Below are 27,944 nucleotides of genomic sequence, written 5' to 3'. Positions count from 1 at the left end.
AAGCCCCTTTCCCACCAGGGCATCTAATACTGGGACAGCCACCTGGAACCCCGGGAGAGGGTTCTCAGGCTCCCACCTGAGCCTGGAGAAAGGAGATTCAGGAGACCAAGAGCCTGTCTTCAATCGGGGTTAGATCCAAGAAGGACAGGGGACTTTCAGTGACCCCATGAAGTAGGGGGTTATCACTGCTTCAGTCGGGCTCCGAGAAGCTGTATGACCTAGCCAAGGACACAGAGCTGGGCTGAGTCACATTCAGGTTCCCGCTTCCAGTGTCCTTGACTCTTCCTCAGAACTGCCTCCCCCTCCCAAGAAAAGGGAAGAGGAAGCTACAAAAGGCAAGGGAGGAAACCTGGATCAGGATGCAGGATGCGAATCCCTGGTCCTCCCATGTCCTGGCTCCTGGTGGGCTGCTTCCAGCCTGGGTCCAGAAGGCAGGGGGAGGGGAGAGAAAAGATGCCGTCTAGGGACGCAGCCTCTTTCAGCATCCCACCTCCTCGGAAGCAATGTTTCCTTCCCCTCCTTGGGGTGAGGGTTCTGGGCTGCATGAACTAGAGGCCGTGGACCCTGTAACCACCTGAAGAACCATGGTCAGGATGCTTCCCCTCCTCATCCCTGTCCTGGAAGCTGCGGGGTCCCAACCTTTCCTCCCCGAACACCACCATCAAGAAAAGCCTCACTCGGATCCATGGCTCTTCCACAGGATTTATTGATCATATTTACATCTATTGCAAATAGTGAGAAGGCAGCAGGGGTCCAGCCTCAGACCTCATCTCTGCTCCAGAATGCGAGGACCTGCAACACCTGGGTCTTCCTGTCCCCCTGGGGGAGGGAGACCTGAGATGCAGAGATGATTCTTCTCACCCCTTCTTTCAGGGTCCTGGACCCCCTCCCTCAAGGCTTCTGGACCCAGAAGCTGCCTCATCAGCTCAAGGCACAAACACTGTGGTGAGGGGTGGGCAGGCAAGGCATGGGGTCACTCCAGACAGGCACCATCTGGCCCCATCCATCTGCCCTCCTTTGGTCCTGCCCTCTTTCTCCCCCTACTGGTCCCACACTGGCCAGGGCCTGGCTGGGTGGACACTTAAGAGCCCAGCCCAAGGCTCTTAACTCCTGGACCGTGGTCAGCCCTTAGAGGCTGGAGTCCAAGCACCATCAGTGTCCTGGAGTGGGGCAGCCTCCCTATCCTTGGAGGACAGTGTCAGAGAGAGCCAGCTGGAGGGGGGCTGTGGTAGAGACAGCTTGGCAGGGGGTCTCCTTCCCTCTTCCCCAGAGCATCCTGTCCCCATGCGGATGCAGAGGGCGGAGCTGGAGAGAAGGGAGGGCAGCGATGCTTTCCCAGGCTCTCCCTCTTTTTTTAATTTTTATTTCTTGGCCGCACCATTTGGTATGTGGGATCTTAGTTCCCCGACCAGGCACTGAACCCACGCCCCTTGCAGTGGAAGCACAGAGTCTTAATCACTGGGCCACCAGGGAAGCCCCTGCCAGGCTCTCCCATCTGCTTCCCGCTGGCTCCGAGCAACATCGCCCCAAGTCATGAATGAGATCCCCTCCGGGGGCCTCAGTGACTCTGGGGATTCAGGAGCCCAGGCTCCCACACCACCCTAGCTGGCAGGCCACGTGGGCACCCAGGGCGTGGGGCCTGAGGCTTGCCAGGAAGGAGCTACTGGGGAAACACAGATGAGGGACGGCTTCCTGGACGATGTGTGCCATCTCTGCCTGACCAGATCTCGCCTCAGCCTACGCCAAGAGGCGGACCACCCCGTTGTCAGAGCCCAGCAGGAGGTGGCGTTTGGTGGGCAGCAAGGCCAGGCTGGTGAGCGTGCCGCGGAAGTTCTCAGAGCTGAGCTTGGTGGTGGCCTGGGAAGGGGGCTCGAGCAGGGAGCAGACGCCAATCTTGTTGGCCACAGTGCCGGTCACCACCTCGCTGCCGTACAAGTCGAAGGTGTGGATGGGGTCAGAGGCAGACTTGTAGTGGTGCGTGGGCTTCGGCTCCAGCTCCTTCCAGACAGTCAAGGAGTGGTCAGAGGAGGAGCTGACCAGGATGCTGCCCTCCACTGCCTGCCAGGGAGAGGGGAGAGCCTCAGTGGGGGCCGGAGTCGTCCTGTTCTCTCCTACATCTCCTCCCAGGAAGACGTGTTGTCCCGAGTCAGGGACAGGCTGCCACCCTCCTACATTACACCCTCCCACATTATATTAGCATCAGCTCATATGAGTATATTAAAGCATCATCGACCCAGTAATCATTGTAACTTGGGTGCTTACTACATGTAAGATGTTGTATCAAGCACATTCAACATCTTACCATGATTAATCTTCATAACAACTCTATGAGATAGGTGCTGCTGTTTCCATTTTACAGACAAAAAAAACTAAGGCTCAGGAAAGTTAAGTCATCATACAAGGTCACAGAGCCAGTAAGTGGCAGAGCCAGGACTAACATGCAGGCTGACCCCAGGGACCTCCTGATGCTTTCTTGGAAAGTCAGAATTTAGAGGCATCCAGAACCCAGATCAAACCAGTCAATCCTAAAGGAAATCAACCCTGAATATTGATTGGAAGGACTGATGCTGAAGCTGAAGCTCCAATACTTTGGCCACCTGAAGTGAAGAGCCAACTCATTGGAAAAGACTGTGATGCTGGGAAAGACTGAGGGCAGGAGGAGAAGGGGACAGCAGAGGATGAGATGGTTTGATGGCATCACCGACTCAAGAGACATGAGTTTGAGCAAGCTCCAGGAGATAGTGAAGGACAGGGAACCCTGGCACACTATAGTCCATGGGGTCACAAATAGCTGGACACAACTGAGCAACGACAGAACCTAGGGGGCCCTGGAAGGAGCCAGGGGTGCCCTGCCCCCAGCAGTGGCAGTGCATGTCCCCTGGCTGCCACTTAGGTTGGGGAGGAACTCCCAATTGCCTGGAAAAACCCTCCCACAAATAGCCCTGTTCCTCCCTGCCTGGACCTCCCTGAGGTCTGTGATTGAAAAAATGGGGCGGGGTGGAGGTGGGAGCAGGATTCCCAGGCCTGACCTGCCCCTTCCCCCACCAGGACAGCCCCTTCCCCCACCAGGACAGCCCAGCAAGGGGCATGGACTCTGCTCAGTGGTCTGGGGGCAGTAAACAGCCTCCCAGCTGAGCTTTATTTAACCTGACTGGGTCATGGACAGGGCCTGACCCCTGATCCCCCAAGTAAGACAAATATGGACAAGGGTTATTCATTAGAACATCTCCAGGAAGCTCAGGGTCAGCTCGGCCCCCTGGTTCCCGCCCCCGGGGCCCACCTCCTGCTCAAGTCCTTGAGGTGCAGTCTGGCTCCTGACCCGCCCTGCCTGTCAATCCTCCAGCAGGTATGAAGGACATCAGCAGGGGGGCCCGTCCTGGGTGGGCCCTAAGCAGAGGTGAGGGCTGGACCAGTCAGGCAGGAGGGGAGGGGACCTGGCCTGTCACCTTGATCTGCAGGATGTCCCCTTCGTGGGCAGGCCAGCCACGCAGAACTAGGCCCGTACGGGTGTCCAACAGCACCATGAAGCCCGAGGAGAAGCCGGCCACAACGCTCCGGCCACTGGGGCTGACAGCCAGGGAGCGGACGAGCCCGGGGTTCAGCCCGCTGCTCAGGCGAAACTCATGCTGCCGGCAGAGGAGGAAAAGCTGGGGCTCCACTGCCCAGTCCAACCCGTGTTTCCCCCCGCTAGGTGCAGCTCAGCCTCCAACCCCCAGAGCCTCATTACCCATCAAGGAGAGGCCCCCAGGATCCCTGGCCAGAGTCCCACCCCCACCCCGGAGGGTTTGCTGCTGCAGGTGATCTGTCTCCAGTGAAAAACTCCACCCTGGGCTCCTCTCTTCCTGGGGGGCAGGGGTGGGGGGAGGGGTTTCTCTCCTCCCTGCCAGGCACCCAGGTCAGGGCTGGAAAAAGGGTCGCTCCTGACCTGCAGGCCTGGCTTCCTGCAGTCCACAAAGCGCAGGGTCGAGTCAGAGCTGGCCATGGTGATGCTGGTGTGGGGGGCGGGCATGACGGCCACAGCAGTCAGGGGCACCCGGCTGTCCGATGGCTCCACCGTGCGAAGAGTCTTCCCTGTGAAGGAAAGACATGGTGGGTATGGGGTTCCAGTTACTGATGGAAGAGCCCCAATTCCTCCTATCCCACCTGCTGCTGCTGCTGCTAAGTCGCTTCAGTCGTGTCCGACTCTGTGCGACCCCATAGACAGCAGCCCACCAGGCTCCTCTGTCCCTGGGATTCTTCAGGCAACAATACTGGAGTGGGTTGCCATTTCCTTCTCCAATGCATGTATGCATGCTAATTCGTGTCCGACTCTGTGCGACCCCATAGACGGCGGCCCACCAGGCTCAGCTGTCCACAGGATTCTCTAGGCAAGAACATTGGAGTGGGTTGCCATTTCCTTCTCCCCTATCCCCCCTACCCACCCCATACTTGCCTCCCACATCCCAGATCTCAACGAACACTAAGGATGTTTTTTGACCCTCCCATCTTTCTATTAACATCTCTGTGGCCATGCCAGGCTTCTCTATTCACATAGCAAACTGGCTGAAAGCTACACCTTCCACCGTCTGCTTTGATACTACTCCATCCCCCCAATCCCTGATTTTTAACCTTATTTTTCCCTACAATGACAACACAAAATAAGCAAGCAACTGTTTACTAACCAGGATACTACATGCTACATGTTAAGCCAAACCTCTACGCGTTATCTACTTAAGCATTTGTTCTGATTCCCATTTTGCAGATGGGAAAACTGACGTGTCCAGGGACTTCCCTGGTGGTCCAGTAGCTGGGGACTCTGCGCTGCTAATGCAGCAGGCACGGATTCAATCCCTGGTCGGGAAACTAGGATGCCACATGCCAGCAGCATGGCCAAAAGACTAACACACACACACACATACACATCGATGCTCCCAGCAGCAGGGGGACTTGCTCAGTCACTCAGCAAGGAAGCTGGCAGACCCTCACACTCAAGTCTGATGGATTCCAAGTCCTAAATGCTCCGTTCTGTGGACTCACTGCATCACCCCCAACCACACACCGTTACACCCCAACCCGCCACCCTTGGTAGAGGACAGAACCGCAGCTACAGAACAGGCCTCACCCGGGCCCGCTCACCTGTGAAGGGGTCCCAGACGTGCACAGCCCCGTCACAGCTCACTACACACTGCGGGGCCTCGAGCTGGCCCACGAAGAATACGCTCTTGCGGTGTTGGGCGTAGACGAGGCGTGGGGCCGTCTCGCTGGTGCCGTCCCCGGAGTTGTAGAGTGGCCAGAGGCGCACGGTGCGGTCCTTGCTGCCGCTCAGAAAGAAGTCCTCGCCGCTCAGGGGCACCACGCACTTGACGGCCCCCGAGTGGCCTGGGAAGCTCTGCAGGCGGATCTGGTGGAAGTGGAAGTGGGCGTCCTGCTGGCTCACGCCAATCTCGTACTGCCAGTAGGCCAGCCAGTTCCCACTCAGCCCATGTGCGCTCCGCGGCAGCTCCCGCTTCAGCGCATTGTCCTCACTCTGGCTGCCAGGCTCCCCGCCGCCCACCCCAGAGATGGGGCCCAGAGGGCCGGGGCTGTCAGGCTGGGAGTCATTGGGGATCTGGATGCGGTTCCCAACCAGGACACTCCCAAAGGTCCCCGAGTGGCTGTCGTCCTGGGGGCAGCCCCCACCCTGGGGGTCCCACTCCGGGCCGGCGCTGGGCGCGGTGGGCTCCACGATGGCAGGGCTACGGCTGCTCGGGCTGATGCTGTCCAGGTACAGCCCCGCCAGCTCCCCTACCAGCTCGTGGTTGGGGACAATTTTCCGGATGATGTCACCTGGATGGGAGCGGGAGAGGTCCTGAGATGAAGGGAGATGGCCAGCAACTGCCGCCACCCACCCAAGGGGCTTGGGAACCACAGCACACAGGGAAGATACTGGCTGTGCAACTCTCAGCAAGTAACTCTTTGTCTCTGAGCCGGCTTCCTCCTCCCAGGAAAACCTGGATTCACGCCTTCAGTATGGACATGTGAGCATCTTTCCTATGAGCTGGGTGCCACGCCGGGCATCAGAAACAGAACAGGGACCAAGACACGTGATGCTCTGCCTCCCACGGCTCAGATGTCAGCGCAGGGATGACAACACATCCGACCAGGGCTGCTCATACTATTCAGGGAGATGACACATGTGGACACTCGGCACAGGGCCAGGCCTGCACAGGAAGCTACGTGAATGGTGGGCCGCTCATTCCTCTTGGGCGGCTCCTAAGACATCAGTCCGGCAGCCTGGCTCCCCTCCCTGCCCCAGGGACAGGCTAGGCCACTCCTGTGCCCCCCCACCCCCAACTGGCCAAAATTCAGTCTCTGTTTATATGTCACTGGGACTCAGAGGTCTAAGGCTCTGACCCAGAAAACTGCACCTAACAACCACTACTGACTCCAGGGACGGGAAGTGGGGCCCTCCCAGGGGAAGAATGGTAGCTGCAGAGGCTGGGAGGGGACATGATGCGGCAGTACCCAATAGGCAGGAGAAGGGCACGTAGATTGTGTATGCCATCTCCAAGGTGAACACCTTCTGCAGCTCGTCCAGCAGGGCGGGGTCCGCCGGACGCAGCTGCCCATCAGAGAAGGCCACCTCTGGCAGCTGGCCCTCACTGCGGCCCACGGACTCCAGCTTCAGATCCTGTGGGCAGGAAGCCCTGGGGAGTTAGCAGAGGCCATGGCCATTGGCCAGCCCGCAGCTGCCAGGTACATCTGCCCGGTACATCTGCCCACCTGGTGCCGAAGTTCATGCAGCTGAGAGAAGACACGAAAGAAGGTGGCCACAGGCTCACTCAGGTGCTGCTGGACCATCTCCTGTCCGATACGCAGGCAGATGAGGGCGATGAGGCTGATGGTCTTCATACACAGGACAGTCCGGGCCTGGGCTCCACTTGGGAACCTGCCAACAGAGATTATAAGCTCCAGTGATCCCCAGTCTAGAGGGCTTGTCCAGAATCTATTACAAGCTGTAAACAAAAGGGGCTGTAAGACCACCTCATCCAAACCAGATGAGGAAACAGAGGCACAGAAAAGTGTGGCTTGCTCAGGGTCACCCAGCCAGGATGAGGAACAGGATGTCTGACACCCCACTCCCACCCTGGGGTAGCCCCCTCTGCTGGGCTGCTCCCTGGTGGGGGATGTGGGCAGAGACTTACCCGGTGACGAGAGACGTGAGGAAGCTGAGCACGGGCAGCAAGACCTCGTGGCTGATTCGGGGCAAGATGTCCATGAGGGTGGTGTCCGAGAGGTACACGATGATTTTCTGGGTCAGCGTCACAGCAGCCAGCAGCCCCGCCTCCTTGCGGCTGTTCAGTCGACTGGGGCCCGAGGTGCTACCGGGGGCCACCTATGGCAACAGAGCAGATGAGGGCCAGGTGGCCCCACAGACCCCCTGTAACCCCCAGAAGTCCTGGGTCAGCCCTCAGGCTCCTCAGCACCCCCAGATCCCAACTGACCAGGTAGCTGATGTAGGGCAGGTACTGGTAGGTGAGGACAGGCTCCCCATAGAGGTGGGCGATGTGCAGGAGGCAGCTGAGCACGGGCGCCGACACTATGTCGCCCAGGATCGGTCTCTTCTGATAGATGTTGCCCACGCTCAGCGGGGTGCTCTCGCCATTGCCCCCGGTGAACTGCTGCCGGGTGGGCCCTGCCAAGGAAGGGCCAGCAGTCCTGAGCAGCCCGTGGACAGTGAGAGGGAGGAGCCCTTAGGGAACTGCAGTGGCCGCTCATGCTCACTCCAGCCTGGGGTCTCCTTGCACCCGACCCAAGCAAGGAAGGCACTCACAGCAGACTGGGACCCAGGAGGAGGTCTGAGATGAGAACGTGGAGGATCCACTACAGGGGGCCAGAGGGACAAAGAGCTGAAGGAAGCCCCATACTCAATCTTACCAACGTAACACGACGTCAGCAGGCGGAGCAGGTTCCGGGCCACATGGCGAGAGGCCACGGTGGGGCCGAGCTTGGCGGACAGCCAGCGGACCATCTTGCAGGCTGTATCTGCAGGGCGGGAGTAGTCCCTGAGTGCATCAGATAACAGGGGCTCACGACTCCCCCACCCCACCCCATGGGCCCCACCTAGTGACACTGGTCCCAGCTCCACCCAGGAGCCCAGCCTGAGCGTGGTGGCCCCAAGGCCCCACCCTCCCTTTAGCAGAGCAGCCTGTGGGAGTCTGGCTTTGGGGCAGCTCCAGGCACCTCTGTGAAGTGAAAGTCGCTCTATCGTGTCCGACTCTTTGGGACCCCGTGGACCATACAGTCCATGGAATTCTCCAAGCCAAAATACTGGAATGGGTAGCCTTTTCCTTCTCCAGGGGATCTTCACAACCCAGGGATTGAACCCAGGTCTCCCGCATTGCAGGCGGATTTTTTACCAGCTGAGCCACAAGGGAAGCCCTACTTGGGCACAAACTGCAGGAAGGTTACTCTTATGGTGACTCTCCCCCAATTCCTAAATGAGGAGGTGCCCTCCACCCTCTCCGTTTCTCTTCACTCTCTCAGTCTAACCACACTGGCCTTTCACAGGTTCTTGAATGGAACCATGACAGCCTCAGAGCCTCACACATGCTGTTCCCTCTGCCCGGAATGCCCTTCCCACCACAGACCCTGCCATGTTTGCCCAGCTTTCTCCTCCTCATTGAACTTCCACCAGCACTACTTTCAAGGAAGTCTTCTCTGACCCCTGAAAACGAGATCTAAGTCCCACTTTATGTTCCCTCGTAGTACCCAGCCACGTTCTTTGCAGCACTAACAGAACTCCTGCCTACAGCGTGGCATCTCCTCTGCTAGACATGAGCTCTAGGAGGGCAGGCCCGCGTCTCTGCTGTGTGTAGATCGGCTCCATCCACCACTCGGTGCAGAGCTCAGCAGATGACGACCATCAGACCAACACCTCCAGGCCCAAGAACTCACCAAGAAGGATCTTCTGTTCTTTGCCCTCCGACTGCTCGGTCAGCGGCTCCTCTTCTTCCTCCCCGTTGGCCCCGGCGTCGCCAGCCACAACCGTATCCATGGACAGCACAGTGTCGGAGAGCATGAGCTCGGATGTCTCAGGGACCTCTTCTTGTTCGCCCTCCCCCTCCCCCACCTCCAACACCACACAGCCTTCCTCCTCCTCCTCCTCGTCCTCCTCGGAGCCCTCGCTTTGCTTCAAGTCTTGGCTGCTGTCGCCTGACCTGAGGCTGCTCTTGTCCACCGGGACGCCCCCCTCGTCGGCCACCCGCTCCTCGCCCAGGGAGGCCTCACTGGTGCTGCTCTTGTCGCTCAGCCGGCCCAGGCTCACAGCCTCAGCCTCCTGGGGCTGAGGGGACTCGGCCACGTAGAGCCCGGCCTGGAAGTCCTCCGTCTCGGGGAGGTCAGCCTGGTCGTGGAAGCTGACGCCAGAGGTGTAGTCCGGGAGCCCCAGGCCCGAGGCAGCCGCAGGCTCCCTTTCCATGTGGATCTCCTCCTCAAAGGCACAGGACCCGGGCCTGGACCCCAGGAGCCCACTTTCCTCATCCTCGGCGGCCCCCGCCAGGCCCTTGTTTTCCTCCTGTGAGGCCTCCACGCCAGCCAACACCTGCAGGACGTGGGGCAGGAGGTGGACAAGAAAGGCCTGCAGGCCCAGCCGCACCATCAGCTGGGCCACAAAGCAGTCAGTGTACAGGTAGAAGCGGCCGTGGAGCTGGCAGGGGCTCTCGTAGGCCCCAATGAGAGGCTTCAGAAGGTACTTATTGGCATTCTTGGGGCCCAGGGCCTTGGCTACAGGTTCAAATAGGTACCAGGCCGCATACACGGCCGTGTGCTCCTCAGACATGAGTGACAGCACGAAAGGCAGCAAGATCTCCAAGCCCTCAGGGGTGATGTCACTCAGAACGGCACCCAGCTGCTGCCACAGGGCAAAGACCAGCTCCCGCCCCTGGGCCTCGTCCTCCACGCGCCTCACCTGGTACAGGAGGATGAATTTGTGCAGCGCGGGGAAGTATGGGGGGAAGGGGACCACAGAGCTGAAGGGGCTGAGGAGCTGGGCGGGGCAGGGTGGGGGCAATCCCTGGGAGACGGGCCTATATGTAAACAGTGGGTCCAGCTTGCCCCTCCCTGCAACCACGGGGCCTTGAGGGCCACTCAGCTGCAGAAGTGTGTCCAGCACGGGCTGCAGAGACACCGGGACCTCCTTGGGATGGCGTGCACAGAGCCCCTGCACAGCCTTGAAGCGTACCCACAAAGGTGCATCAGGCTGCAGTGTCCGGACCCTGGTGGCAAACACCATCTCAGCCAACAGGACCCCCAGAGCCTGCATGTCCCGATGAAAGAGGTCCCGCAGCTGCACGGGGGGCTGAACCCAGGGTTGCTCAGGCACCTCCAAGCGGCCCCCTAGGCCTTTGGTCAAGAAGTTGCCTAGTTTCTCCAGCTCCTCCAGAGCCTGCAGAGGACTGAAGCCCTCCGGAAGAAGAATCTTGCCCTCCTCACCTTCCCTGGGGTCTGTCCCAGCAGCTCTGTTCCGACGGCCCGGTCGAGAGGCTGAGGCCCCTGAGAAAGGCAAGAGGCCTGGCGGGACTTGACTGGAGGACGAAGTAGAGGAGGGAGACGGTCCCAGCTGGTCACCTGTCTTCCCAGCGAGAGAGATGGAATCCAGAGCTTCTGTGGCCTGCTCCAACTCATCTTCCCCTACCCCGGGCCTGTCCCTGGCCCAGCCAGCCTCACAGGGAGTAGCCTCCAAAACTGTCCTGCCCATCCCATTCGTAAGCTGTGCAGGGAAGTCCTCCCGGCCTGTGCTCTCCTGGATGGTGTGGAACCATAGCCTGGGGACGAGGGGAGGTTCAGGGGCGAGGGCAGGGGCCCCTGCCAGGCGCTGGGGATGTGGCTGATCGAAGAGCTGTACCACGCCATAGCTGGTCAGGTGTGTGTGGGCGTCCACCAGGTGCAGACACACGTTCTTCTCCTTCACAGCCTCCTTGCCCTGTAGTTTGTAGCCAAAGGTGAGGTCAATCCAGTGGTGTAGGTCCTGGGACACCTCTCGGCTCTCCAGCAGCGCCCGGTGGGCAGCCACGAACTCCTGGTTGGAGCAGCACCAGGCCGGCACATCCAGGTCAGGCATGTCAGGGTGGATGGAGCAGAAGATGGAGGGGTCGGTGTAGAACTCGGGAATGCACTCATCTGGAGTCCAGCTCTGCATTCGCTCCATGCTGGCCGGGTACTCGTGGGGCTCCCACTGCGCCCTCACGTGTCCACAGAGCACAGACCGGGGTGTGCGCCGGGCCTTGTACACATAGTAGGTGATGTCAGAAAGCACGTCGGAGATGTGGTGAGGGACGTGAGGTGGCTCCCCGCCGCCTGCACCCCCTGCCACAAACGCCTGCCGGGTCATCTCATAGGTGAAGTCCAGCTGCTTATCCCCCTTGTTGAGGCGGAACTTGGACTTGCGCAGGTCTCTGAAGCGCCCACGGGGCGCGGTGAAGTCAACCACCCAGGGCAGCACCGGGTGGTAGTTGGGGTCCCCCTGCCGCCGACCTGCCAACCGATTCAGTTGCATGAGGTAGTGAAAGTTGCTAATGCGGCCGTGGACCCAGTCTAGCACAAGGCCCCTGAGCTCCTCCTGGCAGGTGGGACACCCAGGTCCCCGTCGTCCCTCCTCGCCAGGCTCGACACCTGCCCCGTTTCTTGCTTCCGGGGTCTCCTCATCCCCTGCCTCCTCGGGCCTCTCATAAGCACTCAGGTCCAGGCGGAGCTCGCTGCAAAGTTTCTCATCCACGGCGATGTGGTGCAAAGACAGGGCCCCGCAGGCCAGTCCCTGGTGGTGACAGGCATCCATGGCCCTCAGCACACGGAAGAGAATGAAGAGCACCTTGGCTTGGCTGTTGGTCAGCTTGGCGGGGCTGAAGGTGACCACATCGTGCAGGGAGAACTGCACATACGGGTAGACCACGTAGAGCATCTCCGGTGACTCCAACAGAGCCTCGGCTCTCAGAAGACTGGGAGAGGCAGGGCAGCCCCGAGGGGCACAGGGGCCTTCTCTGGCATATGAGGGGCACTGTGCAGCTTCACCCAGTGGCAGGAAAGGGCAACCATAGACCCTCTGCAGAGCCTGTCGCACTGAATCCAGGGCAGGGACAGCCGCGGGGGCAGGGCTATGACTGTAGGGCTGCCCGTAAGTATGATACGCGTGGCGCCACAGGTTGCGATAATTCTGGGCAGCCACATCCTGCATGAAGCGAGTGAGGGTCTCCGGGGTGCTGGACCCCTCCTCAAAAGGCAGGCCGCCCAGCGCGTAGGAGAGCCTTCGTTTCCGCAGCCCGTGCACCTCGACTCGAGTCCAGCCGGCAGGCAGCCTCTGCACGGAGCGTTGCAAGAAAGTCCTGACTTCCGCTTCGCTCAGGCCTTCGGCGCGCGGACAGGGTCCCGGGGGCAGCCTGCGCTCGCGGAGGCTGGCCAGCCAGCGCGCGGGCACTAGAGCCACCACGTGTGCGCCCCCCGGGGCCGGAGCCAGCTGTCGGGCATCGATGTTCAGGTCCCTCTCCACGCTCCGGAGCAGCTCCTCCATGTCGGGGCTCGGGGGCGGTGACCAGTCCTCCGCCTTCGCGGTAAGCGCGACTTCCCGCCCCCTGCTCCTCAGGGCCATCCCCTCTTGGCCGCCTGGGGGCAGCGCGGGGCTGAGCCCGGCCACAGCCCCCCTCGCCTCGGCTTCCGGGATGCCAGGTGGGTAGGGGTGAGCGAGGGACTGGGGCTGGGGCGGAGGAGGCGGGGATGGGCCGGGGACAGAGTGGGGCCGCGGGGGCGCTCTTACCCCTCCGCAGGGTCCTGCGCTCCGGGCGCGGCCGGGCGGGGGCTGAGGGGCGCCAGCGCCAGGCTCCACCGTGACGGGTCAGCTGACGCTGCTCACGTGATCGCCCCGGTACGGAAACAACCGCACGTGGCTCGACTGAGCCCGGGAACCCCGCCTCCTCTAGGCCGCGCCACCGCCCGCCGGCCTCTCCTTCCCCGCACCCTGCTAGGCCTGGTGGCGGCTTCGCTTCCTCCCGGGCTGAATCGGGCAGGGGTGGGGGCTATGAGCGGCCCACGAGACTTCCCTTTCCCTCCTTACTTCCTCCTTCAAGCGCTGGGACGCGGACCTAGGGAGGGTTTCCCTTAGAGAGGGCAGCCTTTAACCAGGTGATCACCCCCGCCGCCGCAGCCGCCGCATCCGCCGCCACAACCACCTCCCTCTGGTTTTACCGATAAGAAACCTGAAGCAGAGCTGGGACTTTTCACATTAAGTCCCTTCACCGCCTCTATGCTGCCTTCCAAAAGAAAGAGCTTTTAATTTTCCGAAGTTTCAGTAGTAACATTACATTTGGCCCTGGCAACACTCAGTGATTTAGGAAGGGCGGTTATTATTGTTCATATTTTACAGGTAAAAAAACAAGAACCTCCGAAGAGGCTTTTCCAAGTGGCAGCATGGAAACTCACCAAACTGGGGCACAGATCTGCTCTGGAGTCTTCCCCACTGACAGCTCTTTTAAAGCCTTTTTTTTTTTTTTCTAATAATAAAATAAAAATTCTGGGCAATCTTGGGGAGAGAAGTTGACCAGGCTGAAAAGCCAGGATGGAAATGTTCCCCCAAGACTTCCTGTTGAAGATCTGCTTCTGCTGTATGACAGAGCCTGCCTGCTGTTGTCTGAGCCTTGCAGATGCCACCATGGCTGGGGGGACGGTGCAGCACGTCAGGGAGCAGAAACCAGCGAGCTGGGCCAGAACTACAGGACTCCTTCAAGAGGTCTCGGTTCTGACTCATTTACAGGATTGACAGGCCATTGTGTTCAGCGAGTGGCCAATATCTCTCTTTTTCCAGTCCTACTCCTAGAAGGAGAGTTTGCCTCATGTAGGAGTCTGGTGTGGAGGTGTGGGAGCTCCATAAAGGCACTTAAGAAAAAAATGAAGTCCTAATTAGAGAGGAGCAGGAATGGCTCAGCCATAATTTGATTTCATCTGTATCCTTCTTGAAAAAAGCAGCTAGAACCGCTGATGTGCTTGGTCACATGACCTTGACCGGTAATAACAGCTACCATTTACAGAACACTGATCAGGAGCCAGGCATCTTGCTAAGCAGTTTGCATACTTTAAATTCTCACCCCAACCCTTTTTAAGAGGATAGTTTTAGATCTGTTTTAGGATGAGGAAGCTGACTACTTTAAGTAATTTGCTTAGGTCCCATAGCTAGGAAGTGGTAGAACCAGGATTCAAATCTAGGCCTGGCTCATTCTAAAACTAATGTTCTTTGTACTCCTTGGCCAAGTACTATTTTGTTTTTAATTAAAAAAAAAAAAAAAAAATTTGGCCATGCCTGTGGCATGTGGGATCTCAGTTCCCCAACCAGGAATGGACCCTGTGCTCCCTGCAGTAAAAGCACAGAAAATTAACCACTAGATCTCCAGGGAAGTCCCTTGTTTTGTTTTTTTAATTTTATTGGAGTATAGTTGACTTGCAGTGTTGTGTTAGTTTCAAGTGTACAGCAAAGTGATTCAGTTATACATATATTCATTCTTTTTCAGATACTTTTCATATAAGTTATTACAGAATACTGAGGAGAGTTCCATGTGCTGTATGGTAGGTCTCTGTTGGTTATCTGTTTTATATATAGTAGTGTGTGTGTGTTAATCCCAAGCTCCTAATTTGTCCCTCCCCCACTGTTTTCCCTTTGGTAACCATCATGCTATATTGTTTTTTTTCACTTGGGAAATTATGTGTTCTTAACAATCTTGTCCATTCTAAAGGAGGTCCGTCCTGGGTGTTCTTTGGAAGGAATGATGCTAAAGCTGAAACTCCAGTACTTTGGCCACCTCATGCGAAGAGTTGACTCATTGGAAGACTCTGATGCTGGGAGGGATTGGGGGCAAGAGGAGAAGGGGACGACAGAGGATGAGATGGCTGGATGGCATCACCGACTCGATGGACATGAGTTTGAGTGAACTCCAGTAGTTGGTGATGGACAGGGAGGCCTGGCGTGCTGCAATTCATGGGGTCGCAAAGAGTCGGACACGACTGAGTGACTGAACTGAACTGAACAATCTTGTATCCTCAACATTGGTCTAAATACCTAAGACCAGAGGAGGTTCTGGAGGTAGTGCCTGCTTCTTGCGTGCTGCGTGTTAAGCTGCTTCAATTGTGTCCAACTCTTGGTGACCCCATGGACTGTAGCGCTCCAGGCTCTGTCCACGGGATTCTGCAGGCAAGAATACTGGAGTGGGTAGCCACTCCCTTTTCCAGGGGATCTTCCCAACCCAGGGATCGAACCCACGTCTCATGACTCCTGCACTGGCAGGCGGGTTCTTTACCACTAGTGCACCTGAGCCTGCTTCTTAGTACCAACAAAATTTTGCAGTCTTCTTTGCTCTGCTCTCAGTTTACCTAGAGTAAGGAGGCATTCCTTTTTCTTTCTTCAAGTTTGTGTGTGCCCTGCCCTCTAGTGGTTTTAGCTTGTAATGCACCAATGACCTTGAGTGTAACTAACCTTATCTCTTAAGAGTTCTTTCCATTTCTCATATTGAGATGTCTTTGCAATACTGGGCACTGGTGTTCTAAAATTCTGGGGTAATGACACCTTCCCCAGTTCAAACCCTAAGACCGTGGTTTTTCAAACGTTATGACGTACTTCTGATTGAGACCTCTGGAATCTGAATTTTTAACAAGCACTAGGTATTTCTGATGCAGGCAATCTGCAGGCCACATTTTGAAATACTGTGTCCTGTAATAACTCTGTTTCCAAATGCTCCCTGAATCTCAGCCCAAGCACCCTTGGGCTTCGGGGGATCTGGCACCAAGTCAGCGACTCTCCTTCACCAAACCCCATATTGAGTTTCTTGGAGGTCACGGCTTGGATGGTCAGGGAGGAAGCCTGCAGCAGTCCCGACAGTCAGCCTGTGCTGATGGAGCTTAGCTCTTGCCAATGTGGCAAGGAGAAAAGTGAAGGAAGCTAAAGTTTAGTGCACCAACTCTGAGTCAGGTATTGTGCTAGGTGTTTTCAAACATATTCTTTTTTAAAACCCTACAATAAGCCATGATTTTATTATTCATTCAATTTTGTAGATGAGGAAATTGTGGCTCAGAGATGTGAAGTATCTTCATCGAGCTTACAGGTGGTAAGAGTTGGAATTTGAATCCAAGTTTGTCTAACTCAGTGGTTCTAAATGGAGGGCGATTTTGGCCCCCAGGGGACATCTGGTCAGTCTGGAGACGATTTTGATTGTCATAAGTCGGTGGGGGGGGTTGTGCTAAAGGCACCTAGTGAGCTGAGGATCCCAGTAAACAAGCTACTGTGTACAGGACAGCTCCCACAAGTGCTGTGATCAAAAACCCTGGGCTCAAAGCCTGTTGCTTTTGCCCTACACAGTGGCAGGATGGCAATATGGTAAGTTAGAACAAAACAGGAAAGGGCCTATCCCAAGGGTCTTGGGTGAGAAGAAGGGAACAGGACTTCTGTGCTAAGCATAATGGTAAACGGGGGCAGCTGGTGAGATTTCTCTTTCTTCCAAGCTTGGCCAAGACCCTGCTCAGTTTCTCCCAACCTTGCCAAGTCAGTCCTGGGACGTCACACTAAGCTTGTCCTGGAGTGACCCCGACTCCCAGCTCAGGGCTGAGCAAAATATTTACCTGGGTCTTCCAGCACAGGACTTCCTAGCCAAAGCCCCTGGTTCCTGGGGCCTTTGTGCTCCACCTGCGGCCCCTGGGAGGTTCCACATTAGCACCTTTGGCAAGGCGGGGGGATGGGGAGGTGAAAATATAAAAAAATGGAGCAGTGTAAAAAATGTATATGGAGTAATGGGCAAAGCCAGGAGGATCTCCTTAGCAGGACCCTGTCTGGGGAGGAACCTGAGAGGGAGTAGTGGGGAGCTGGCCTGGAAAGCAGAGTTCTGACACTGGGGAGGCTCCTTTCCACAGCCATTTTTCTCCTCCAGGTTTGGACTGTAGATTCACGGGACCTTCCCCAGTACCCATTCCGAGAGCACCCACACACCCAGGCAGCCACCATTCTGGGCTTCCCCAATACTGGCCTCCCAACTAGACCAGGGGAGGGCGAGTCTGAGCTGACTGTGCTGACAGGAAATACCTCTCGTTCCACGCTCAGAGCCTCTGAAGACCTAACCAGCAGACAGGGGCGGGAGAGGAGGGAGAGAGGAGGGAGGAAGAAGGGGAGCGTCGGGGAGGGAGGAGATGGGGGAGGGTGGGGGAGGGTGGGGGAGGGAGGCAGCCTTGGAGTGAGAGAGAGGAAAGAACGTACAAGCAGGTCCCCCATATTTGGGGTTTCATCTTCCTTTGCTCACCACCCATGGAGGGGGGGGCGAGGGCGGAGAAGAAGGGGATAGAGGAGGGTAGAACTGGAGGAGGATGTGGTAACAGCTGATTCGTCCCCTGAGGTCACACTTTCCAACAATCAGCTGTTACCGGGGTGGAAGGCAGGAAGTTTCCTTAAAGGCACAATGTTCTGAACACAGGTTCGGCATTCTGGAGCTCGTAGGAGCCATAGCAATCCCTTGATGGAGCCTGTCTTTCGTGCAGAAGGAACTACCTCACACTCTAGGCTGTTACCTTCACCCTCAATTGGGAGCTTATGGAAACATCATGAATCCCTCTACACACGTCCCTTTTTGATGGTGGCAGAGAGATGGGAATGATTGAGATAGGGTGGACCTCACACTTGCCCCTTTAACGAAGCGGTTCTGCAGCTTTTGCCAAGTCATTGGGTTCTTTTCCGATTATTATTAATTTTTTTTGGCCCATGTCCCCGCCCCTCTATGCTCTGATTGGCCTCTGGGGAAGGAACAGCCTCCTCATTGGTCTCCACCTCCGAAATCTCTTCCCCAAGTAGGCCTGAGTCAGTGAAAAGCTTCTGGGGGGCGGGACAGAATGGGGGTATCGTCCTGAGGACGGGGTTGCTGGCCAGTTGCACGTTGGCCCGGCCCGTCCCCTAGTTTCTGACCACAAGTCTAACTTCTACCCTCAGGTGAAGACTGTGCTATAAATCTTTCGTTGGGAAGCTGCTGCTTGACAGGCTTTGTCTCTCTGTGACTGGGGCAAGACATCTTCTACCAGAAGTTTCCTCTGATTAGGAAGGCCCTCCAGGAGGAGGAGTGGATTAGACCTCTCCAAGAGAAAGCTGAGGCCAGCGGAGGTGGGCAGTCCTCACTCCTCCAAAAGTTCCCAGGAGTCCTCATTTCAAAGGAAGAGTCTGTGTGCCCTGGGGCTGATTTCCACCTTCAGTTCTCACTCCTGCAGCCTCTCCTGCTCTTCCTGAGAGAAACATCGCCTCCTGCAAGAGGTCAGTGAATCCGTTTGGGGGCTGTCTAAAAGAACCACTCACAGCTCCGAGAAGGAGGGGCTGTAGCCCTTTAAGGAGTTCGCCGGGATGGATTCTGAGAGGAGTTTAAAAATGCCAACTCACAGAGCGCGCTGGATTCTGGGAACGAGGTGTCAGACCGAGAACTACATTGACCAGTATGCACCGCAAACACACACGCCTCGACTTCCTTCTGCACTTTAGGACTCGGGTTTGACGTAGCGCCCCTCTAAGCAAGTAGCTTAGACGCAGGGCTAAGCCACACCTTTTTACCTATTGGCCAGCTCTCGAGTTGGTGGGCGTGGCTTAGCCTTACTCCACTCGGCAAAGGGGTGGCCTCCTTGCCAATCAAAGCTAAGACGGCCAGGGAGGCGGGACCAAGGCGAAGCGCTGGCGCCCCCGAGTGGGTGTAGTCACGCTGCCCAGCAGTGGGCGGTGATTGGCCCTGGGCCGTGCAATCGCAGTTTGTGCGTCACGACGCCGCCAGCTGATCGGAGACTGGAGCCGGTGTGTGCTGGGCGCTGGGAAGAGACAGCGCCGCCGGCCGTGGGGATCGGACGCACTGATTTGCTCCCCTACCCTCAGCAACCCCCCCCACCCAGCACCAGGTGGGTGTGAGCTGGGGTCCCGGCAGCACAGGAGGGAACCGTGCTAACGGGGTAATGGGGGAAAGTAGGGTCCTGACGGCCACACCCTGCCCTTCCGGGGGAGGGGTGAGGGGGCGGCGGGGGTTGGGGAGTTCCGGGGGAGAGGGGCCTTGACTGGCTGGAGTAGTGTGTCAGGAGGTTTAAAGAAGGAGTCTGGGACAGTAGTTGTGCAGAAGGTTTTGCGGAGTAGCTGGGAGGAAGACGAGGGGCCAGAGGGCTGGGGGCGGCTAACCTCGGCGCCCTCTGGTATGAGGATACGGGAGCCGGCCTCCCAGCTTGAGGAGGATTTGGACAGGGCGGGTAGCGGGGAGGTGCTTTGCCTGTGCCGGCAGTCACTGGGTCAGGGCCAGTTGAGCGCCCTGGCAGGGAAGGGGTCTCTGGGCGGACCAGCCCCTCCTCTCGTTCCCTCCAGGGGATGTTATGTAAGGGGGGAGGGGAGAGGAGTAGGGGGCGGCGGTGCGGGGGCCTTATGCAACCCAAAGGTTAGGGTTTCACCGCGGGTTGGTGGGGGGAGCAGGCAGAAGGAGAGCCTGGAAACTCTAACCTTCCCCCCTCCCCAGCCTAACTGGCCGTCTTGAGCCGAGAGAAGGTCACCTCTGCACCTCCCCCCAGCCTGTCCGGTTGTGGGGCCCCTAGCCCAGGCCTGGCCCTGACCGCCTGGGAAGCCGGCTGGCTGGGTGGGGCGCCTGGGTTAGTCATCACTGGGCTCCCTCTCTCCCCACCTCTCGGCCAACTCTTGGCCCCTCCCCGTGGCCTCTGGCTAGGCTATTGCCCCCACCTCCCTCCGGCCCTAGTTCCAGCCTCCAACTCATTTGGCCTGTCATCCTGGCTGTCAGACTGAGCTAGGAGCTGTCAGAGTGCCAAAGGGTTGATGGAGCAGCTGGTCAGAGGGTCAGTGCCCTGGGCCCACCCCTCCCTGCAGCCAAGGGCACCTGCTTGGCACAGACTCTCAGCAGCAGCTGAGTCCTATGGGTTGAACAGAGCCTGCTCAAGCAGATAGGAGTGGGAAGGAGTTGAACTGGTCACCTGGGAGAAGGAAGGTGCCACAAAGTTCATGCCTCCCAAGAGGGTTTTGTAATTTGAAAACCTCCCACCCTAATCTCTCTTTACCCTCTGAGTATAGATATCTAAAGGCAAGACCACCTTGTCCCCTCACACTGGCATGGACCATGCCCTTCGACAGAGTGTCAGCACAGACCCACCCTCCCAAGCTCGCAGCCTTCAAGCCTGCCACGCCCCCAGCCCCCTCCCTGGGCCATGCTGCAGGGCCCGGCTTTTCCTGCTGATTCATGCGTTGGAACTGTGGGGGCGGGGCTTGGAACTTGGAACAAAGTTCAGACATGGAGGGGCCGGCAGACAGCCTGGAATTCATACCAGATGTACCCGGAATGTGCAAGCGGAATGCCTGGCATTTAAGAGTCCTGGGGAAGCTGCCCAACCACCCTGCCCTACCTCCCTTTCCTCCAGCCTCTGGTCCCTTTTCCTCTCCTCACAGTCCCAGGAACCTCTGCTGACCTTCGAAACCCTAAACCTCCTCCCTTCCTTACTCTTCCCCAGATGTAGGCACCACCCCCCCAAAACTCTTCTTCCTGCTGAATTCCCTGAGACTGAGTCAGTTGCCCTGATCCCTCCCATTTCTGGACCTGAGGTACACCTTCTCACCTAATACCTGGGTAACTGGTGGAGGGTGTCCAGGCTCCCCGATCCTGCCCTCTCAGTGCTGAGGAGGCTGGAGGCTGCCCTGTGGGTAGGTGGGTAGCCAAGGCGACAAGGGGTGAGAGCACATTCAGGTTTCTACAGCCTTCAGTTCTGGAAAGAGGAGCAGGGAAGTAGGTTCAGAGCTGCCTCTTGTCCCTTGCTGGAGGCCCAGATCAGAGCCAAGAAGCCCTTCATTAGAAGGTTGAACATCCACTGGAGCTGGACTTTGAGGGCCAGTGGGACAGTGTCCCTGTAACATGGCCTTGCTCATGTCTTTCCCATTTTTCTTTCCTTTCCCTTTTAGGAACCTGTGCCTCCCACATCCTCACCTGGCTGAGCCGCAGTAGTTCTTCAGTGGCAAGCTTTATGTCCTGACCCAGCTAAAGCTGCCAGTTGAAGAACTGTTGCCCTCTGCCCCTGGCTTCGAGGAGGAGGAGGAAGAAGAGGAGAAGGAGCTGCTTCCCCCCTCTGGAAGGTGACAGAACTGGGGCTGGGAAGGTCTGAACAGCGAGAGTGATGATACCTTTTAGGGAAGGGAACCCTATTCAGTTGGAGAACCTTGCCCCAGATTGACCCAGCAAGAGAGAGAGTTTCAGATCAGAGATCCTGGCTGAATTGAGGAATAGAAGGCTCTGAGTACCCAAGCTTAGTTGCTCTTTGACAGTGGGAAGAAGTGGAGCAAAGAAATCCTGCCTTACCCTTTACGCAAATGTCTTTCCTGATCCTCCTTCCTTCCTTGCCCCTCATTCCTTCCTACTGGCCTTTCCAAGTTCAAAAGTAAGTTTCTTCTTCAGGGAAAAGGTCATACTGAGTTGCCCATCTGAGTAGTCATCTCCCTCCTCTTACCTCTTCCCTGTATTTCCTTAGTCTGGCCCAGACTCTAAATTCAGGGATACTCACCTCCACGTGGGACCCTTAGGCCTTCTGTCTCGGTTTCTCCACCTGTGAAATGGGGAGTCACACAATTGAGCATGCATGAAGGAATCAGAAGCCCACTTTTGTGGACTCAGAGCCTGGGCTGTCCTCTGCTGTGGGTGGGAACAGAACAGCTTTTCACATAAGCTGTTGCCCTTCCCCCACCCCTGACCAGAACCCAGCTGGGGCTGGAGGTTGAGGGGAGGGACTAGGGTTAGACCAATGCCAGGAGCTGCTGGGAACTCAGTCTTGGCATTGACTTCCCACCAAGCAAAGGTGGCTCAGGCTTCCCCTGCATCCCAGAGCAGGACCACAGCCCTGATGGGGTTCCAGCTGCCACTGCTGACTTCCCCCACTTTTTAAGGATAGGGTGTGAGATTCAGCTCAGGCCCGTGCAGGCAGGAAATTCTCCTCTCCAGCAACCAGAAGAGATGGGTTTTGAGATGTGACCACTTTAGGGGCATCAGGCAGAATAAAACTGCCACCCCCAGCTCCTGATCTAATCTCACCCTTGGGCTCATGTTCTGGTGTGGTTCAGCCTTGGCCCAGTCTCCCTGCCTGAAGGTAATCAAGTTCACGGGTTACTGGAAGCTGTTCTGTTTGGGGGCAGGAGTTGTGCGGTTAACTGGATCCTGTTCTCCACTTTTGAGGAACAGATTTAGGAGAGAGTAGCTCATTGAACCCACCCTTCTGCAGCCTAAGCTGGATGTGAGTGGACTGCAATAGAGGAGGGTGGGTAGACTTGAGTCCACTCACAGGCTGCAACAAAGGTTGCTCTGTCCCTGGACATTGCTTCCGTCCTTTCTTCCCATCCTCGCTTCACGGGCCACAGTGTCTTCATCCAGCCTTGGGTACATGGCTCTGCCATCCTCACCCTTCATGGAGCAGAAATGAGGAAGAACAGCCTGAAAACACAGAGGCAGACAGAAGACCAGTGAAGGACCAGGCCTGGAGAGCACAGGGCCCTGTCTGGACATCCTGCAGAGGGGGGCCCGTAGAGGCCAGGAGTGCCCCCAGGAGGAGGGAGGACAAGCCACCGTCCATCGAAGACAAGCTTCCAGCCGACTACTTCATTCTCCATTCCTCTCCAGTCTTTCTGCCTCCCTCAGAGACGTGGGACCATGTTGAAGTGTCCTTGACTTCATCCTCCTGCTCCCACCTCTCCTCACCATGTAATTTGTCTATAAGCACCGTAGAGGAGCAAGAGCCAGCTGTGAAAGGACATATGCAGAAAATTCATAAAAGAAATTCCGATAGATAAAACCATGGAAAAAGGTGTGCTTCGTTAGTAATTAAAGAAAGGCAGCTATAGCTGGAAGCATTTTTTCCTGTAGCCAACTATAAGAGGAAAAACAAGACCCAGTTATTGACAAAGAAGTACTAAAATGACACTCTCATATGTTGCACATGGGTATACAAGTGGGTAGTCTTACTGATGTCAGTTGGGTAATGTGTGCCAAACATCCTAAAAGTTTCATGGCCTTTGATCTAGTAATTCTATATTTGGGAATGTATCCTAAGAATATAATTAAAGATTAGTAATAAGATGTTCATCCCAGCAATGCAGTAGGAAAAATTGAGAACCAACTATCCGGTTGGGAATTCATTTCTTTTTCTACTGTGATGAAAATTTGCAAGAGGGGGTTGCTTGAGTAAATTGTTATGGATCCACCCAGATGGTGGAACACTGCGCAGCCATTAAAAGTCATGTAGGAGAGGATTTGACTGGAAAGAAAAATGCTCTCTGAATATTAAAAAGGTTATAAAATGATATGTATTATGTGATCTCAATTTTGCTTTTTTAAATATGGGTGTATACTTATAAGACAGTTGTAAAAAGACTGCAGACATACTCCAAATTGTTAATAATAGTGGTTATCTTTGGATGATGGAATAAAGTTGTAATTTTCCATTTGGTTTTCTGTAGTTGCCAAATTTTCTACATTAATCATGTATGGCTTTCATATAATAAATAAGATTTAAAAGAATCAGTGTAATTTTTAAAACTTCTGGAGAGGTGGGTGTGGAAGAATGAAGAGATCCCCCCAGCCCCATTCACATAATAGGGTTTTGGTGGAGGAGGGGAGTTGTGAGAACATTTGTGGGAGCACCTATTGCTTTATGAATTTTATTCTTTGGGAGTAGCTGGAATCCACTCCTTGTACAGGGAACAGCTGTTGCGCTGACTTGGTGGCAGCCACCTAAAGAGATGTAGAGTGGATGGAGTAAAATGGAAAACAGGAAGAACCTGTCACTCTTCAGAAGAGGAAAAGTTCCCCGCCCCCAAAGCTGAAAGCTTCTGTATAATCCTGACAGTCCTGCTTCTGAAAGCAAGATGTGGCTTTTTCCCTTTGACTCTTCCCCAATCTTGAGATAACCCTGTGTGACCTCTCCTTGCCTCCTCAAATTGGCACAGATAGTCACTCCTCCCCTAATGGGTACCAAGCCCTGGCGGGAGGGGGCGGGGGGTGCTTTTCAAGACTAGGGCTGAATGGTTCCCTTCTTGATGAAAGGGTCCTCTGTAGGGGAGGGGCCCTGGTGGGTCGCTCTTAGAGAAAGGGAGTTGTTCCCTATGAGAGGTACCATGTCAAGGGGGCAGGACTCCTGGAGTTTACATGAGGTTGCTGAAATGTGTTCAAGGTCTGGAAACCTCAGGAAGGAAGGTGGCTGGAAGGAAGTGAGGTGCCCCAGTGTCCCCTCCCCACCCCCTCCGCCCCCTCCCTGCCCCCCCGCTCCACAACTGAGACCAGGGTGGGGCGCGGGGCAGAGCGATGACGAAGTTTATGCCCATAGGAACGGGTTTGCCCTGGCCTCTGACTTCAGGGCTGCGTGGGTAGGAGATGGGCAGGAGGGACAGCAGGTGAGAGGTGAGAGCAGGTGAAGTAGGTGGAGGTTCATATGGCTGGGCCTCTGAGAGTGTCAGGTGAGATTAACAAGCCATTTCCAGATTTGCGGGGACGTGGGGACACAAGAGGGATTGGGAAGATCCCTGTCGACATCCAGAAAGCCTCCTTAAGCTCCGTTTACGGGTCTGAGCCCCGGAAGCCCCCTACCCTCCATCCCCCTCGAGGGCGGCACGCGATCGGCTGCTGTGGCTCAAGGGGCGGCGGCCCCAAGGCTTCTCCAATCACCGCCCAGCCAGGGGTTGGGGGCGTGGACGAGACCTGGAAAAGTTAAAGCCGATTCCGAAGGCGGAGCGGGCGGGGCACCTAAGGACCCCGCCTTGCCACAAAACCTGCTCGCAGTCTCCGCAGCGGGGTGTTGGATGCGTCGGGGCTTAGAGCCTGGGAGCCCCAGGGACCGATCCGGACGTAGCCCGCCCGCCAGGCCATGGCGCCCTCCGGGCTCCTCGTCACTGGCGCCTCCTTTGCCGCCTTCCGGGGGCTGCACTGGGGGCTGCAGCTGCTGCCCACCCCGGGATCTGCCGCCCAGAACCGCTGGAAGTGGCGGAACATTTGTGTCTCCCTGGTGCACAGCTTGCTTACGGGGGCCGGGGCCCTGCTCGGGTGCGAGGCTTAAGAGGTTTCGGAGGCACCGTGGCGAGGGCGAGGGAGGGGGGCGGTTGGCTGGGATTAAAAGACCCGGGGGCATCTTCAGAATCCATGCGAGATCTCGAAGTGTCTGAGGCCGGGGTGGGTTCGTGGATGAGTGGGTGGTGTCGATCCGTCCACAGTCGGAGAATGGATCCGTGTCCACACAGACGGTGACCATGGCTCCCCCGGTCTCCTCCAGGCTGTCGCTGTACCCTCAGATGGCCGCCGACCCGATTCATGGCCACCCTCCCTGGGCTCTGCTGCTGGTGGCTTTCTCTGTGGGTGAGTCTTCAGGGAAAGCTGGACCAGTCTGGGGCAGGGGACAAACTTCCAGAAGTCATTCCAGGACTCCTTCGCTCTTCCATTTCTTGATGGAGTGAAATGTTTCTGGCAGCTTTACTGAGAGGAAACTAAAGAGCAGGGAAAGGTGGAGATTCTTCTCCAGACTGGACACTGGCTTGGGGGAAGGGTAACAGCAGCCTCCCCTCCTTGCCCACAGGTTATTTCCTGGCAGATGGAACTGACTTGTTGTGGAACCAGACCTTGGGCCAGGCCTGGGATCTTGTTTGTCACCATGCACTGGTGAGACTTGGCAAGCGGTGAGACAGGGAAGGAGGCATGCCCAGCCTGGGGGTTCCTGGTCTCTCATCAGCTTTCTGTCCTGTGACTTCCCCCAGAGTTTCCAACCCCTGCTGGCACTTGATCCTCCCAACCTTGGGCTGAACTGCGGGGAGGGGATTACTGCTGGCCAAAGCTGGAGTCAGCACTGCAGTCTCCCAAGGAGACTGGATTCCCACAGGTGTCCAGTCTATCGCAGAAACATTGACTATGGAGCTTAATAAGAAGGGGGAGTCCCAGTACTGGGAGTGGGGATAGGGTGTGAAAGCACAGGAATGCAAATCGTAGGGGGCAGACAGCCCGGGCCAAAGCTGCTCCAATTCTATTCTATGGAAGGGCTGTTTCAAGGCCATTCAGGCTCCTAACATAAGGGTAAACATAAAGTTGGCTTTGTTGGGGGCTCTGTGGGAAGTGCCACAAAATGCTTGGGAACCCTTCTTGAGGACTGGGATGCTGGGACCTGATTGTGTTGGGACCTCATGGGTGGTAGGTCGTGGAAGGTCCTCTGACCTCTGACCTCGGCTCCCCAGGTCGTGAGCTGCCTCAGCACCGCCGTTCTGTCCGGCCACTACGTGGGCTTCTCTGTGGTGTCTCTGCTCCTGGAGCTCAACTCCATCTTCCTGCACCTACGCCAACTGCTGCTGCTCTCTCGCCAGGCCCCATCTCTGGCCTTCAGCGTGACCAGCTGGGCCGCCCTGGCCACCCTGGTCCTCTTCCGCCTGGTGCCGCTGGGATGGATGAGCCTGTGGCTGTTCCAGCAATGCCACCAGATCCCTCTTGCTTTGGTCATCCTTGGTGGAACTGGACTGGCCTTTGTGGGTGTCATGAGCATCAGTTTGGGAGTCCATATTTTGGTCAGTGATGTTTTGCGATCTCGGCCCTGCCCACCCATCCTTGGAAACAAGGAAGCCAGGGGCACCAGGACCGATTGTGATGGTGAGGCCATCACCAGGGATGATTCCACTCTCAGCCTGAAAGACTGAGCCTCAGGCTCCTCCTCTGCCAGGCCTTGGAGAGGGAAGACTAACACCAGGAGATGCTCGTCTTCAATGCACTATCCCCCAGGGACAAGGCCTGGACTTGGTTTTCAGTACCTCAGTTCCTCTTCCAGCTAACTCCTGCATTCCTAGGATCTGAGGAGAAATGCTAATATTCATGGATGATGGGAACCTGGGCAAGAAACTGGTGATGTTTCTGGTTCACTGAATCCCATCATCAGATTACTGCCCTTTTCAGCAAACTAATTCCAGAGGTACAGCCTGTGCTACCAATAAAGGGTAGTGGGAGACATGAAGCTGGATGAAACTGCCAATGGGAACAGAGACTCTGCTTTAGCACAGGAACAGATGATGAAAGTGGAAGTCCTTCTAGGATCAGAGAGAGATCTGGTCAGAAGGGGTGAAGATCAGAGAGAAGAGAGACCTCATCTATGACCAAATTATGGCAGAGGGAAGAGGGTACAACAGGTGCTGTGTAACCAGTAGGGATGGACATAACAGTTGCTAAGAGACAAGGAACTGGTGATGTTTCTGGTTCTCAAAACCATATCATTCTGTTTGTATTTCAATCTAGTCCAACTGTGTCCAGCATCCTCCTTTTACCTTTGTTTAGTGTCTTTGCACCTTTTCAAAGAAAGTGCAGATTCTTAGAGGATTTCTGAGATTCATTAGAGGAATGAGCACCTGGCTAGGTCTGTCTTCTCCAAACTGTACTAAAGTCAAGAGCCATAGCAGGAACTCAACCACCCATTCTGAGAGCCCCGTGTAGGGTCTTCCCAAGCTTGGGCTTTCATGGAAGAATGAAGTCAGAGGCAGAAGCAAATGAGGTGAGGCTTCCACTTGGATGCAGAAGCATTAAGGAATACCTGACTCTCTTCTGGGATTAATTTGAACGCTCTCCTTTCTCCTCTGCTGCTTCTACTTCATTTTCTTTTCTTTTTTTTTTTTTTTCTATTGCAAAAGACACCTCCCTTCTGCAGGCAAAACATCCAGGTTGTGTGAACTGTAAGCAGATGAAAGTTGCAATTCCACTAAACAACGGGAAAGAAATAGATAACCCTTAATTATCCACAGAAAAGATACAGGAGACAAAAGCGAGAGAAAGATAAAAGCAAAAAGCTGAGCTAGAGAGAGACAAAGGGAATGAAAGAAACAGACATATGCAGACGGAAGGACAGATAAGAAAAGATTTGTTGCATAGAAGAGACAGAGACGAAGAGAGATGGAGGGCAAGACACAATCC

At 56.2% G+C, this 27,944-nt stretch overlaps 2 protein-coding genes and 2 long non-coding RNA genes across 4 annotated transcripts; 3 read left to right on the top strand and 1 right to left on the bottom strand.

Annotated features, from left to right (window-relative positions):
* Positions 1-682: 682 nt before the first annotated feature.
* On the bottom strand, positions 683-13,309 carry WDR81 (WD repeat domain 81). The gene is made up of 10 exons (XM_027516655.1): positions 8,917-13,309; positions 7,897-8,004; positions 7,464-7,654; positions 7,164-7,354; positions 6,742-6,907; positions 6,484-6,649; positions 5,116-5,805; positions 3,926-4,071; positions 3,447-3,626; positions 683-2,058 (listed from the first exon to the last, which is right to left on the bottom strand). The coding sequence occupies exons 1-10, from the start codon at positions 12,599-12,601 to the stop codon at positions 1,738-1,740; spliced, it is 5,844 nt and encodes a 1,947-aa protein (XP_027372456.1). The 5' UTR covers positions 12,602-13,309; the 3' UTR covers positions 683-1,737.
* LOC113877005 lies at positions 12,595-13,613 on the top strand. The gene is made up of 2 exons (XR_003506654.1): positions 12,595-12,678; positions 13,373-13,613. It is a non-coding gene; the product is annotated as an uncharacterized LOC113877005 (long non-coding RNA).
* A 4,667-nt stretch (positions 13,614-18,280) lies between these two features.
* Positions 18,281-23,540, top strand: LOC113877746. The gene is made up of 2 exons (XR_003506804.1): positions 18,281-18,900; positions 20,942-23,540. It is a non-coding gene; the product is annotated as an uncharacterized LOC113877746 (long non-coding RNA).
* Positions 23,541-24,701: 1,161 nt separating this feature from the next.
* TLCD2 (TLC domain containing 2) lies at positions 24,702-26,997 on the top strand. The gene is made up of 4 exons (XM_027518958.1): positions 24,702-25,058; positions 25,285-25,367; positions 25,585-25,667; positions 26,234-26,997. The coding sequence occupies exons 1-4, from the start codon at positions 24,883-24,885 to the stop codon at positions 26,684-26,686; spliced, it is 795 nt and encodes a 264-aa protein (XP_027374759.1). The 5' UTR covers positions 24,702-24,882; the 3' UTR covers positions 26,687-26,997.
* Positions 26,998-27,944: the final 947 nt, after the last annotated feature.

Source organism: Bos indicus x Bos taurus, chromosome 19, assembly GCF_003369695.1.
Source record: "Bos indicus x Bos taurus breed Angus x Brahman F1 hybrid chromosome 19, Bos_hybrid_MaternalHap_v2.0, whole genome shotgun sequence".
Classification (NCBI taxonomy): Eukaryota; Metazoa; Chordata; class Mammalia; order Artiodactyla; family Bovidae; genus Bos; species Bos indicus x Bos taurus.
Note: the sequence above shows the minus strand (reverse complement) of the source record. Positions and strands in the feature narration are given on the sequence as shown.